The 15,080-nt window shown below is 42.5% G+C and overlaps 2 protein-coding genes across 2 annotated transcripts in view; one reads left to right on the forward strand and one right to left on the reverse strand.

The window, feature by feature from the left end:
• Positions 1–2,320, reverse strand: part of LOC109477476 (GPI inositol-deacylase-like) — a 7,446-nt gene extending 5,126 nt beyond the window's left edge. The window contains exons 1-2 of the mRNA XM_019778760.1: positions 2,076–2,320; positions 7–1,289 (exon numbers count right to left, since the gene is read on the reverse strand). Of these exons, the coding sequence (XP_019634319.1) occupies positions 7–1,246 (1,240 nt within the window). The 5' untranslated portion in view covers positions 1,247–1,289; positions 2,076–2,320. The remainder of the gene's footprint in view (positions 1–6; positions 1,290–2,075) is intronic.
• A 167-nt stretch (positions 2,321–2,487) lies between these two features.
• Positions 2,488–15,080, forward strand: part of LOC109477568 (integrin-linked protein kinase-like) — a 28,786-nt gene continuing 16,193 nt past the window's right edge. Inside the window, exons 1-3 of the mRNA XM_019778891.1 lie at positions 2,488–3,243; positions 11,393–11,558; positions 13,472–13,567. Coding sequence (XP_019634450.1) covers positions 3,155–3,243; positions 11,393–11,558; positions 13,472–13,567 — 351 coding nt within the window. The 5' untranslated portion in view covers positions 2,488–3,154. The remainder of the gene's footprint in view (positions 3,244–11,392; positions 11,559–13,471; positions 13,568–15,080) is intronic.

The following is a 15,080-nucleotide window of genomic DNA, read 5'->3' on the forward strand; positions in this document are numbered from 1 at the left end:
GGGGGCTCAGTTGAGACCGAGAGGACATGTCTAGCCCCTCTTTACACCTACGTCCCCCCTCTTCTTGGCACAAGTACACCCAGCTATCTTCTACAATGTTGGTCATTGCTACGAAGGTATCTCTACCTGACTCTACGTCAATGGGGAACATGTAGTTTGTTCTGTCTTTGTTTGCAGTCTCGGAAAATTCCCAAACTTCATCTGTAATTTCGACCCACTTATCACCTGGTGGAACTACACTTTGTACTGATGTTAGGGAGAAGGACTTGCTCCCAGGGTGGTGGAGAAAATGGTGGCGAAACACCTGCATCCTGCGTTTCACGTCCGTCGTGACCTGCCTCGTTGTCGGGTCGATGATGTCGAAAAGCGCCCTCTTGGTGGCCAGAACCAACTGCTTACACCACACTATTGCAAGATGGTCGGTGGACAGCCACACTTTCGGAATTGCTGATGTCACGGCGCTAACAGCGTTGGACTCTGGGACAATCCTTTTCAGGGAGGTGAGCCCCGACTGGACAAGGTAATCTCTGTGTGCGCCTCCCGTGGAGGCTATGGTGACGTGGGAAAGTCGTCCACTGCTCATTCCATCCTGCCAATACTGGTTGACTGTGCGGTAAAAGTCTGCCATGTACTGATCCGCATTGATGACAGGACTTTGGTGGGGGGTAGCCTGGGTGATGATGGTGTTGACCATCGAGAGATCAAAGTCAGGCAGGGTAAAAAGAGCTCTGGCTATAATGCCTCCCACTGAGTGACCAACAAGGACCACACTTTTCGGTGGTGTCTCCGCCTTCCGGTACATCGTAAGGATCTTCAGTACACACCGATGGACAAACTCTGTCTGCTCCGACAGTATGGCGCCGAACATCCCCGTCAGTTCTTCGTTCAGATCCACTGAGAAGTAGTTGAAGTGGAACGGGGTGCGGAGGTGCTGTGCTTTCTTCAGGGCCACCGAACCGAGCGACCTGACCTGCTTGTAGCTGCCTGCATTGCCGGGGATGAACAATACCGGTACTCCGGTCAGCTTGAAGTTCTTCGACTGTCTCGCGTACGCGCCCTCGCCGTACAGGAACAGGTGGTATCGCGGGAAGGATTTGGTGACATTTTCGCTCAGAGGGACAGGTAGGTATTCTGGATACTCGAACATGTACGTCATTTCGCACCTGTTGTCCTCATAGTTGGACAAGATGTCAAACAGGCCGACCAGGACCAAACCAAGCATCAGGACAGGCCGCACACTCGCCATGATGGTGTCTTCTTTTTACACTAGCAGGAGTGGGTGGGTAAAACTGCAATGGAGAGAAATTTACATAGATCAGCATTGAAAATATTTACTGTAACGCACCAGCTATCACTGTTTTTTTACATCATATATAGACAAATATAGAGAGACATCATTAATAAATAATATTGATTTCTTTGTTATCGACTGATCACTTATGTTATGTTCAGTTGAGAACAAAAAGTGTGTGTGTCTAACACCTAATCTAACACAAAATCTCTGGAAACTTCACTCTGATTCTATAAACAAAAGAATAATCATTACAAATTGGCTGTTATCAATTTAAAGTTAAAGGACAATAGACAACGATATGAGAAACAGTAAATGGTCATCATTAAAAAAACAAAACAAGGGAGATAAAAACAGACATGGTCAAGGAAAATTTCAGTGCTCTGATGTACTATAAATATTACCTTGCTGCTTGTCCAGTTTCAAAGTTTTCTGAATACTGACCGAGAAGTCAGACGAATTCGTCTGACTTCTCGGTCGTTGACCTTTTGTGAACGTGCTTTCTGTTATCAATACAAACAGCATTATCTGCACGTTATACGAGATGGTTGTACTAGTATTTCATCGGCAGATAGACGTTACAGATTCGTGGCGGTTTTGCGGACAAAAAGTCATACCCGTTGAGGTCCGTAGAGTATTGGAACAGGTGTAAAATGATCAGAGGAACATTTTCGAAACGGGACGGCATTATGCCGGCTACATATAAGCGCCAAATACAGCTCCAAACTTGACTACCCTAACCCTATTTTTTACACAAAATATTGTAGTAACATACATGACCAACCTGTCTGTAAAACTGAGCCTCTAAGTGTCTACAACCGGTGCAAAAGAGAGAAAATCACAGACGACACGGCCACTTGCCAGTCGCGGCAGCCATTTTTGAGCGCGCGGGCTGGCGGGAAGGTGCTTAGCCTAGGTGTCAGACCCCGCCAGAAGTGATAATTATTTCGGCCGGGGGAAGCCACACGCCCCGATCCAAAAGTTATCACCCGGGATCTAATTAATCTCTAGCACCAGGTTAGATCTTCCGAGGAGGGGTGCCAACTCTGGGAGCTGGAGCCGGTAGACGGGGTCAGTTCTTTCGCGTGTTCACCGCCAGGGGTCTGGCACCTAGGCTAAAACTGGTGCGCAGTTGGGTGTGCGCAGTGGCCGGTGCCAGTCCAACAGTCGGACGTCCGGACACGGGAGGTCACCAGGCCCGCTCAACCCCGCTGGAATTTCCACGTTTTCAGGAATTCCCGCTGGAGTTTCGCCACCCCGAGGAGGGAGTCAGCTTCCACAGGGTCTCTGCTACGTGGGGATTTCGCAGATCTGCTTGGATATTGACGGGGACGTGCGTGATCGCCAGGAATTCGGGAGTGACGGTTTCGGAGGGTTAGCCCACAAGGAAAGCAAAGTTGGGTGGGTGGGCGCAACCGATATCCTGGAAGTAAATACACGCGATCGGCGAAGTGACTTCCTGTACTAGTGGCCCCGATCGGCTGTGTCACTGTCCTCTGCAGATAACCGGAGGGTTGACACTGCTCCAAGGCCGCTTTCAGCAGAATTTCACCACACCAGCGGTCACGAACGAACGCGCTGTGCGCCCTCCCACTGTGCGAGGGGAGGTCCTGAAAGAAGTCCAGTCCGGCAAAACAACTACATCGCCTGCTTTGGCTACGTGGAACCATTCGGCGACCCCGCGGCCTCGCTATTTCTGGTCCCGATTGTTTGGAGAAGGATTCATGACTCCCCCGAAGGGCCAGAGGACGCTCTCCTGACACCTATACCCGCCTGGAAGACCGCTTTTGCGCCGTCTGGGTTTCTATCACTTCCGCGTGCCATTGGAAAATTCGAGACACCGGAAAAGCACGATCGGACAGAATGGATGATATCTTTACACAGTGCCGGGAGGGTAACGCCATGTACGTGCGTGTGTGGCTCGACAACACCGAACACGATCCAAACCAAGGGTAAGTATCCCACAAACAACACTTCCAAACATTTCTACCAATTAAACAGATCGTGTTATGTCAAAAAATAGCTGCCACTGCCCTAGAATTGGTGACAAATGATTCAAAGATTGCCAAGAATGCCAAGTTATGTCATTAAAAGGTCCACATTTCAGCAGTTAATCTTAAATCAAATATATTTAGTAGTGCAGTTCTCATTGTAGCCCCGACATGCCACCATGATCTATTTTATCCCTGAACCGTTTGCTTACTATAAATAGGTTGAATGTGTGAATCACAGTGGAGAGAGGGGTCCTTTGCTTCCATGTAAGGGAGTGGGAGGGGCATGGTTGTGTATTGTCTGGGAATGGGGGTTTTCCTATCTTGGAGCTTTGACAAGGTCTAGTATCAACAGTATGTAAATTTCAGTGGAAAACAAAAGTCATTTGGTCATAAGAGTTTTGACTGACACTTAGCTTTGGTGTGGGCCTGTGCCATATCAAGTCTTTTATCTATTTCTGTTTGTACTGTACATAGGCATAACAATGTAGTACTATGTATGATGTACAAAATGACATTGACTGATAAACTGGTGGATGTACCAACTACTAGAACTATTGCAAAGTGGAACTTGCTGCCACCAAGTACAGTAAGGGCATCATCACTAGATAGCTTTATACAATGCTTACAGTTTGATGTGCAAAGAGTAGATGTAAAAGGTCGTTCGGTGTAATGTAGCCAGCTGCCACTGCGCTGCGTGCCTGGGAAGCTGGTGTATTACGCCAAAAGTTATACTGGCTATACAGATATAGGTACTAACAAGGAACATTTACATTACCTGTTCTAGGAAGGTAAAACATATTTGGAAGGCAGTACTGCAAAAGACTTCAACTATGTGAAAATAAAGGCCATTTTTTGGACTAGCACATAATCAGTTTTTCAAGTCTGCTAAAAAAATCAAGTTTCAGATCTACTAAAACATACACACAGAATTCAGAAAAATGCCCAAATGGGGTCAGTGTAGGCAACAAAATCATCTCACGGTCTGGCAATCGAGACAGAACAATTCACGGAATGAGGAATCACTCCCAGGATAGTTTGTAAAAATCATGGAAGAAAATTAAATTGAAAGTAATTTCGGTGACCGAGGAAGAGCGCTTGAGAGATGCCTGTAGCCAGTAATTGACAACAGACTTGGTTATCCCAAATCAGGAAAAGTCGGGCATCCAGAAAATTGCAACTCCAGGAGTCCTTCAACTTCTAAAGAGCTGTGATTTAAACGGCTTTAATTGGTTCTAAGGAGGGAATGGAAAAACAAAAGAGAAGCCATACAAGTGAATCAGTCTATTGAACCTAATGCTTCTTTTGTGTGAAGGACTCCCAAAGGGTCTTGTCATTCAAATTGCCTGATCAGGGAGATAATCCAAATGGCTACTCTGTGATGATTGAAGTGATGTCACACCCCCCAGGGACTGTTGTAACAAACACAGCACTTCCTTTAGTGTCAGTTACACAAGGTGTGTGAAGGAAATACCTATGTGGAAGGGATACAAAATGGACAGCAAGTATCCAACATTCAGTCAGGGCTTGAAATACTTTTTTGCATACCTGTACAGTACTGGTGCAGGTTAACATTGAAAATCACCTGCATCAGACAAATTTTCCCTGCACCTCTCAGAATTTAAGTATGGATCATATTAAAACTGTAAAGAAACCATTGGTTTGTTTTGCCCATCACAGATCATGCAACAGTAAATGCATCAAATGAAATTCCACATTCAACTACATGTGTATATAATTATGAACCCCGCATAGCTCCAATTTTACCTGCACTAAGGTGCATATGCAGGTGGTATTTCGAGCCCTGTTTCTATTTGCTGTATGTATAACTAAAACAAACATATATATTATAGACAATAAGAAGAATTGTTAGAATGGAATGGGGCCTATAATTTGAATTTACTGATGTTTATCAATGATGATGGTGATTTGTGAATTCCAACATCAAAAGACAGTCCATCAGTAGTCCATCAGTGGTTTGAATTGGTTTATTGGTCTTTTAGCACTTAGCAAAAGGAAACCAAATTAGATATAAGTGTTTAATCTAGTGAGGTCTGCGACCCGATTTACACAAGGGCAAAAACCTGACTGCATGAAAACTGTCTATGCATGTGATTGTGCAAAAACTACACCTATCAAGTTTTTCCTGCATGCAATTCGGGCTACTTTGACGTACGTAAAGAACTTACATTCAGATCACACGCCAGCCCTCAAGGTAACCAGCCTGGTATGTTGACTTTAAGTTCATGGCTACTACTAATATTGTAGTGTTTGGGGCTATCGTAGGATGCCTAGGCACTTCAAATTTTTTCTGAAAAATCCGAGAACCAACAAATTAAATTGGTGTGGCCTTAGTACAAGGTACTAGTATCTGTTTGCTTTTTAAGTTCAATATGAAGGGTGTGTGTGTTGTGTGGGTGGGAGAGTTGTTGGGATATGAGTCACCCTCCCTGTTCAGATGACATCCATATGTGGGAAAACCTGGGTGGATACAGCAGTTATGTCAGCAACATTAGCCTAGAGCAGCTTGAGTCACTCCAGCTAACATAACACACCTGAACAATGAAATGAAATGAGTCGTAATATCCAGTCTTTTATTATACTGCTGCCAGGGTCACTGACATGGGGGTAAATGAAATAAAATAAAATGAGATGAGATCTAGTCATTATCCCATGATTTCTTTTATGGCTGTTTATGCCACAACAATTTAATATGTTGGATCTTGGATTTTCACCAAAAAAATATGAAGCTACGGGGTAAAAAGAAAAAAAAAACAGGCCGAGGCATTCTTTCTGTGATTAGGAGCCATGAAGCTTGTTTATAATTTAAAAAATGAATTTTGAATCAAACCATCATTTTATGCTGGCATTTGAGATACCCATAGTCACAAAACAAGCCATGAGGAGTCCCATTATTTTTTGGTACCAACAAAAATAACTAGAATCAGCTTACAATACGAAACAAGCAACAGTTTTCCATCAGCGACAACATATTTTTTCCTCACAGATATCAGTATGCTATGGGATAGGATTGATTCAACTTACTTACATTAAAAAATGACCAGAAAATTGACTTTGAAAATCCAGTTTTACTGCCCTGAAATTGCTTTGGGTGTCTTCAACATGGCCTAAAAACCTAGAAGTTCCACCCTTGAAAGTGAAGAATAGCGAAGTGACTGTTTGAAGGACAAAGTACAGGGTTCAGGTGCTTGACTTTCAGCAAGTGGACACAGGCCAGTGGTGTTGTAATGACAAACACCTTTACTGTTCACCTGTCAAAGTCAGGTGGCCCTCTCGGGTCAAGGATAGGTTGTTCAAATAGGTGTTCAAAGCCGGCACTACTTAATACTCGAAGTAAATTGTAGTCATCCATCTTGTTGTAGTAACCCATACCAGCAGACAAACAGAGTTAGGCAGGGCTCAAAATACTTGTCCTACATACCTGCACTGATAACATTGAAACTTACCTGTACCAGACAAATTTTACCTGCACCACTCAGACTTTAGGAAGTATGGATCATACTGAAAACTGTTCAGAAACCATTGCCATTATTTCAGCAATGCTCATTCAGATCAGTGTGCCATGCTTAATATAAGTAATTACATGTATAACAAACAAATCTTTATGTTCCACACCCAAAATTACTGGGGATTTTGCTTTTTTTCAATGGCAGTAGTCCTTTCTTCAATGACAAAAGTCCTTATTCTTAAAACTACAGTGAGTACTAGTATACACTGTACTTGTTGAAAGCCTGAAAATGAGTATTGCATACTTAGTAATTGCATCTTCAACTGTATTACTGTTGTCTTTATCTCTCAGACCTGTTATCTAGTTCCAGACTGTTCACGCTGAGTTTTCCTTCCTGATTACAATGTATGGATGTTTGGCGGTACCCCGGGTGTATCCGGGCACCTTGTACCATACATCCTGTTCTATGGTGCCTCGACCTTTCCAGCACCAAAATACCTCTACATTGTAGCTTAATGTCTAATAATAGATGATCTGCAACAGCCTTCTATACACAATTAATTCACACTATGAAAAGAAGCTTTCAGATTTAAAAGCATCCAGTGGAATTTCAGGGTGGCAATACAAGAATTTTTTTTTGGATGAGGAAATCTGCCGGATATTGACATTTACTACCATTTCTTAGCACATTTTCGTCATCATTTCTTGCTTGAAGCATTTGAAATAGCCCCACTACCGGTACATTTAAAGATTGACCGGCAACTTGACTTTGAAAATTCAGTTTTGCTGCCTTGAAAAGCCAAGATAGATGTGTTACAAAGGTGAAATAGGGAAGGGTGTGTGTCTTTGTAATTTGAATTTTCCCAGGGTGGGACCAAAGGGTCGTAGCCTTTGGAGACATAAATCTTCAAGCAAATATATTGTGTGTTCTCCTTCATATGTCACCTACTGGTACTAAGTGGGAGACATTCAAGATACATTCAAGAAATACAAGTCAGGCAGAAAATGGACTGGGGGTTAGAAAGTAATACTTATTCTACATTCCAAGTGTCTGGGACAGCAACAAAATCCAAACACTGAATATCATTATCCTCACTGGGTGTAAGTGGGTTAGCTTGTCTGTCAGAAGGGTTTAGGTTTGCATCTGGTTACAAAAATATTTTCTTTTCGTCAGAAAGTTTCCTTCATTTCAAGTTCATTGCCAAGGTTAATTTCAACTGGCAAAACTTGCCAAAATGATGTTTTCTTGCTTGGCAAGATTATCTCTATTTCTCTCACAATTATAACAATAACCTAACCCATATAGGTAAAGCTAAAGGTAACCATAGCCTTTTTGAGGCATAGGGGGAGAGGATTGTTGATCCACAGTGTCTAGACTCTAGGGTACAGTATTGAAAGGCGGAGCCCATCCCTGTCCTTCCACTAACTTTTAGTTTTAACTCCCCAACTGAAGACAGGTACCCATTTCACACCTGGGTGGAGTGAGGAAAATCGTGTTAAACAACGTCTTGCCAGGAATGTCAGGAATCGAACCCTCAACCTTCTCGTGTCCGCTAGCCTAGCCACTGGTCCATTCAATGCCACAAGAAGTAAGAAGCATTTCTTGAACTGTGTTACTATAAACATATAATGATAAACTAAGGTGCTACTACATTTGTGTACATAGTTTGGTCAGAAATGTCAGGAAAGCATTACAACAAAATGCTGCAAGAGGATAACAATATTCGGTCTTGTCAAAGAAGAAGTAAGGCCCCTGACACACCTAGCACTGGTCCAAGTAGGCACCTCTAACTGTTGGCAATGTGACAGCTAATATGATCTTGGGTGTGTCCCGTCCAAGGAGACTTGGGGGTGTCTTTTGTCTCCTTGCATGTCTTGGAGAAGGACCTGTTTACCACAAAAGTCCCCATCTCTTATTTTGGTCGGCCTCTTAACATACCACCTCTGTTTACTCTGTAGAGGACGGGCGTTTACTCTGGTAACCCCAGGTAAACAAGGCAACAAGATCCAACCAAGTGTTCCTCCCTGGTCCGCACGCCATTGGCCTGGAAGCCAGACCCATAGCACGCAATGGGTGATGCCAGTTCATTTGGGTTAGAACTTATATCCTTGGGGGGAGGAGAAACACATACAACCAATAGTTAGTTAGCCAGCATCCAACTATGGGACTGAAGTAAAATGTCCTTGGGGGCATGTTGGTCCTGGAGCAGAAGAGTCATATACAAACTTACTAAAATACTGGTAGATGCATGAACTATGAAGTATCTAATACCAGCTCAGAAGACAACAAGAAATAGTCATGCCTTCAAATATCAGAGTTATCAACCAAGAATTGAAGTGTTTCAAACTCATTTTTCTTAGAACTATTGTAGAGTGGAACTTGCTAAGTACAGTAGGTGCATTATCATTAGATAACTTTAAACGACGCTTGCACTTAGATGTGCCAGCTGCTGCTGTGTCATGTGCCTGCAAAGCTGGTACATTACACTGAAGGACGGTTATACAGGCTATACAGATACAGATAGATACAGGAGCTGGCCTGTATGGGCCCTGGAAACAGTCTGGTATCCAGGCTAGCATGCCAGAGGCACCCCCCTTAGGTTGAAGAATTCCAGTAATGCCCAGCCAGCTGACTGCTGAAGTCTCCCTGACATAGTGTGAGGGGAATCCTTGACCGTTTTTGGCACACAGTTCTTTAAAAAAACAGCTGAGAAGCATTTCTTGAACAGGAAATTTAAAATTACCTTCACTTGAATGTGACTTCACATGTACTCAAGCTAGGATCTTAGTCAACTACAGATCAGTGCATTCACTCAGTAGAACTCTTAACGAAGCATTTGTGGGAATCATGACAATTCTAGCTGCTGAGAGGAGTGATGGAGTTGTTTATGATATCAATGAAAGGTTTGTAGCCATATCAACCTTCCAAGCTGTTGTTACTGCTACTGTCATGTTACTGATGTTGAAGTTTAGGCCCAAGGATTATTTTTGACATATTTCTTCGGATTATTTTTGACGTGTTTTAGGCATTTTTATCAGGCTTTCTTGTTTGTACTAGTATCTTTTTTTTAATGCCAGCCAAACGGATACTGCCTGGCCAATTTGATACTGTCTTTCAGCCACCAAAAGATCTGCTAGGAGATTAGATGTTGATAACATAATTATGTGCTTAGACAGGCATACAGAAGTAGCCAGGGAGTCCTACAAGGGCAAAAGCGATACATGTAGTTTCAACTTTTATGTTTTTATCTGCCGTTATTTTCTGTCATAATTTTAGCTACTTGTTTGAGAAATGAGCCATGAAATCACTAACTCCTGTCATTGGCTGTCAATATTAACTTAATTAAGGCAATGGAGCAATAAAGACTGATACGCTTGACTTCCAACTCTGCTGATGATTGACAATAGACAGGGACCGAAGCACTCTCTATTTCTGACTGTATAACCTTGAGAGTTGTATAGCACAAGGTCAGATCAGTTGGAGACAGGAATGTGGATGGCAAGATAGGAAAGATAACAATTCAAGGTCAAGTTCATTTTCGTGGTTATACAATTCATACATTTGAAATAATGATAGGCAGTCACTACATGATGAAGGATGTCCTCTAGAGTTACCATGAGTGCCCTGACTTATGAAGTTATGTTTCCTACAAAGGAAACATTTGCAAAGCAAAGGCATAATCATAATGTTTACCTTCACATGGTCTAGCATGAAATTGTAACAGCTCTGTTCATTCATGTATATGGTGACCAGCCTGTCCAACACTTGCTACATAATGTAATCCAACACCACAGGGTGTCTGCTTCTGTGCCAGTTACCATGGAGATAGCAGTCTGGTCTAGGTCATTGATCTTTTTTTATGCAGAACACAATTCAGGTGACAGGTGCCAGACTACTAGTATTTCTATGTGGAAACAATCAAATGAGAAGCAAAGAAACTGGGCCTAGAATAGGCCAGATTCCAGGCTAGAAGAGTAGAAGGTCATGGTCAGGGTGGTGAGAGGCTGATGGAACACAGCAGGGTGGTTATCAAGCCACGACTTCAACAGCTTGTACATGTTAGCCCAGCACTGCCTGTTAACTCTGTAAATTTTATACATGTCTGAACACTTCGCATTGGCATGTTGTAGGAAGGAGGAACAACTTTTGATAAACACTGTGTTGGTAAAAAAAATATTAGGAGGTACATGTAGGACTGGCTGGCTTGACAACATATCTGACTCTGAGCATGGTGGTAGAACTTACTACGCCTGCACAAAACCCAGATTTTTCACTGTTTTGTTGGATCTATGGTCAACGTTGCATCAGAATTTTGCCCGTTACAAACGATATCTTTTCTGACACAGCATTTGAATTACATGTACTACTACTGCTAGCTGATACTGTGACCACATATTTCATACAGACATGCTATAACAACTTTCGAACTTGGAACTTGTCTTCCAGAGATGGCCACAGTTTCAGTCCATTGGATTTTTTGTAAATTACCATAAATTATGTTTTTTGAAATGACATTTCTAACTTTGAACTTGACCATGTCTTTCAGGGATGACAACGGCTTCAGTCCATTGGACTTTTGTAAATGGCTATATGTCTTTTAAAGTGACAAGTCTAACTTGGACCTTGACCATGTGTTCCAGGGATGACCACGGCTTCAGCCCGCTGCACTGGGCGGCCAGGGAGGGCAGGTTGAACATTGTGGAGCTGCTGATTGGTCGAGGAGCCCGCATCAACGCCTGTAACATGGGGGACGACACGGCTCTTCATCTTGCAGCCAGCCACGGGCACAGGGACGTCGTGCTCAAGGTCAGTTCAAGGACTAAGGTCTGATTTACACCAGAGCTCTGGCCAGCTCATAATTTTTTTCCGTCAACCCAGGTGCATGATCAGACCTGGGGGGAAGAGTGCTCGCAATCTAGGTGGGTCCATGGGCAAATTTTGGATTTTCAAGCCTTTAAGAATGCAGTTTCCCACATTTTGAGAGGTGGCAAATCATGGGATTGAAAGTTGTTGTTAATTCCGCTGTAGTACCATAACAAATCCCTAGGGGGACCAAATTCTAATAATTTTGATGTCTCCTCAAGACCTACCAACGTGCCAAATATGAAGTAATCTAAGCCTTTTCCAGTGATCGTATTAAAACCTGGTATGTCCTGACTTTTACCACGAATTCCTACTATTTTAACAATCTGGAAAATATGCTCAAAGGCTCTGCCCCTGAGGTGTCACCAAAAAAAATTCTCTGTGTGGATGGTCCATGAACACAATGTGTATGCTTCTAGTAAGGGCAACATTCACATAGACAAGCCTCGAACCCTACCCCATGCTAGGACTATGCCCATATTTGGCTGTATTGTATACCTCCATATTTGGTCAGGTTTGGCTGACTGGACTAGTGGAAACTAATCAAGAAGGATAAATTGAATTTGCAGAGGTCCAATGACGCTCCCTCAGTGTCTGTCCCATCTGTCTCCTGTGGGACAGCTTAACCAGTGTGTCACTCTCTTCTGATTGACAGTTCACCTAGATCATTACAATCCATAACATATACAATTACCCAACTTTCCTACTGGCTGCCTCAATAGATTATAAAATTAAATGGTAAGCAATGTACTTGTGACAGATAGCAGACCTCAAAGCATTAGGCAGGAAATACAAGGTCAGAAAGCATTCAACATTGGAGCCCCTTTAGCTGAATGGTGCATCTTTAGTGTTTTGTTTCGATAAGCGTCCAGTCCTGTTTTGTGTAGCTTTGATTCGTGTTTAGTTAGCTTGTCTGCAAAAGGTGCTGTGCATAGCACTTGGGCAGAGCGTCTTGTTTAAGGTCATATTCATCCATTTAAGAATGACATTCCGTGTATAGTTTTCAAGTGTTGTGTCTGCAACAGGCAAAATTCTGATGCAACATTGACAAAACAGCCAATGAAAAATCCAGGTTTCGTTACAGGCGCAGTACCTACTGCAGACATGCTTGCTTGGTCAAGATTTTTATCTGTCAGCAAAGGAAGTGGAAAGAATTTCCCATGCAGTGACTGTTGAACTTGTAAGGTTAGACAGTCATGGCTCACTACCAGCAAATAAGGTTGACTGTGGTCCCCGAAGTGTTGCCGACAGTTTTCCAGACTCTCCATGGTCCGTGGCCCAGACTAAACTTCCACCCACTCCCAGAAGCCTGCTGCGCTAGTTACTAACACTGCTGGTCTGTCTTTCTGCCTAGGGGTGGAAATATATACATCAACTTTGAGGGTTGGAAATGCGCACTCTTACCGCACAAGTCATGGTTTCTGTGTGAGACTTATTGGAGATGCCAGGTTGCCGGACGCAAAACTTGCGACTTCGGAAATAAGCTGTGTCCTGCCTCGGCCAGCATGTGAACAAGTGGCCTGGCTTATGGCTTGCCTTGTAACATAAACAGCCAGCTGAGTTATGGCAACCTGAAATATTATTGGCAACCTAGCTTTTGGCAAGGCAACCTAAGAAAAAAAGGATTTCGAACCCTGATTTTCATAATTCCACCAGGTACACCAAGACCAGTACAATAAAAATTAGAGCTCCACAACCTCATGCCTTTGCCGAATGATGTTAACCTTTATGAATTACTCTAAATGCTTCTCATTGATTATGCAAAGGAGATCCTCATTTCCTTAAATTATATACACAATTACATAGTAGTTTGTCTACTTGCAACTTACATTGTATTTTTTTTACCGTCCCTACAGCTGCTGCAACACAAGGCTGACATCAATGCAATGAATGAACATGGCAACACACCTCTGCACTACGCCTGCTTCTGGTCACAGGACATCATTGCAGAGGTTTGTTTGTTTGTTTCTTTGTTTGTTTGTTGTATTAAGATCTCCATTAGTGATACCCGATTTAAACCCATATCTTCTTGGAAAAGAAGGATAAAAACACTTGTCTTCTTGGGATAGAAGATTCTGAATAAATTTCCTCACTCAAATGAGTACTTAGGTTTAGATTTGTATTTAGGAGTGTCCTCTCGGATAGGACTGGGGAGGTGTCGAAAAGACAACCAAAACAGTACCAGTCTGTGAGACTATTTTTGTCAGGTCACAACAAGGTTATGGATATTTTAATGGATGTCAGTTAGTGGGGGGGGGGAGGTCAGAGCATGCTGGGATTTATGTCTCCGACAGCTGAGGATGCTGGGAATGCAACGAGGGACAGAGCTATCATATTTGTGTGAAAATATTTACATGTCAAGGCCTTGTTTAGGTTTGAGTGAAATTAGATAGCTGAGCTGGAACACAGAAATATCTGATCGTAGATATATTTTGAACCTAGAGGTTCAGTATAGCTATAGCTGGGTGAACAAAAACATTTGACAAAGAACTGAATTTCTTCAATTTTTTGTGTTTTCTTTTAAATCATGCTCCTTGCATTGTCTGCAACTGGCACAGTTCTAAATGCAACATTGAACCAAACATCCAACAGAATCTGTGAAAAATCAGGGGTTTGCGACTCAGGTCAGGACCCCTTTCAACTAGACTCTAGTTGCAGATATATCTTTTCCGATAAAACATTTAAAAACTGTCGACAGTATTTCATCCTTAAAACTAGAAAGGCCAATATTTGCTTTGGAGCAAATACAGCGATGGCTTCACCACATTTTACGACATGGCAGGGAAAGAATGAGAAACACAAGGGAAAACAATGCTTTACATTGATATAACTATAATATGAAGTAACATACAACTAAGACTACAACAGTTGGCTAGCTATTCCCTACATTATTGGTTAGGATTTTTAATTGCATAATGCAAACTGTTGATTTTCAAAAAAAAAAACGTTCATGCCCCGCATTCCAATGCTGGAGCAGGAAAGCTTGAAATACCTACCAAAACACTTGAATACAGACATACTGTCAGTATGGAAATGGTCTGTGCAGGTGTTAATCAAGTTAAATCCCAACAGCCAATCAGCAAGAAATGCTCTGTGCAGGTGGAAATGGTCTGTGCAGGTGTTAATCAAGTTAAATCCCAACAGCCAATCAGCAAGAAGAAGAGAGGAAAGCTGCATGCCTATTGGTTGATGCCCTGCATTCCATTGTGATGACTCATGCCAAATGTGGTTAACACTGCCCACTGACACAGTAATACATTTGCTATAATACAGCCAAAAAACTCAAATAAAACCATTCTAAAAGCCTGTATCACAAAAATTTAAAAAACGCCTAAGGGTATTTGCCCACTGTACCTCCATACCAAATTTCAGGACCTTGGGCCCTAAAATGAAGAAGCTGAATCCATTTAAAAAATGGCAGGAGAAGAAGGAGAAGAAACATCAGAAAAAGCAATATGGTTTCAC

The sequence above is a fragment of the Branchiostoma belcheri genome, unplaced genomic scaffold, assembly GCF_001625305.1.
Source record: "Branchiostoma belcheri isolate BF01 breed outbred unplaced genomic scaffold, Haploidv18h27 scaffold40, whole genome shotgun sequence".
NCBI lineage: Eukaryota > Metazoa > Chordata > Leptocardii > Amphioxiformes > Branchiostomatidae > Branchiostoma > Branchiostoma belcheri.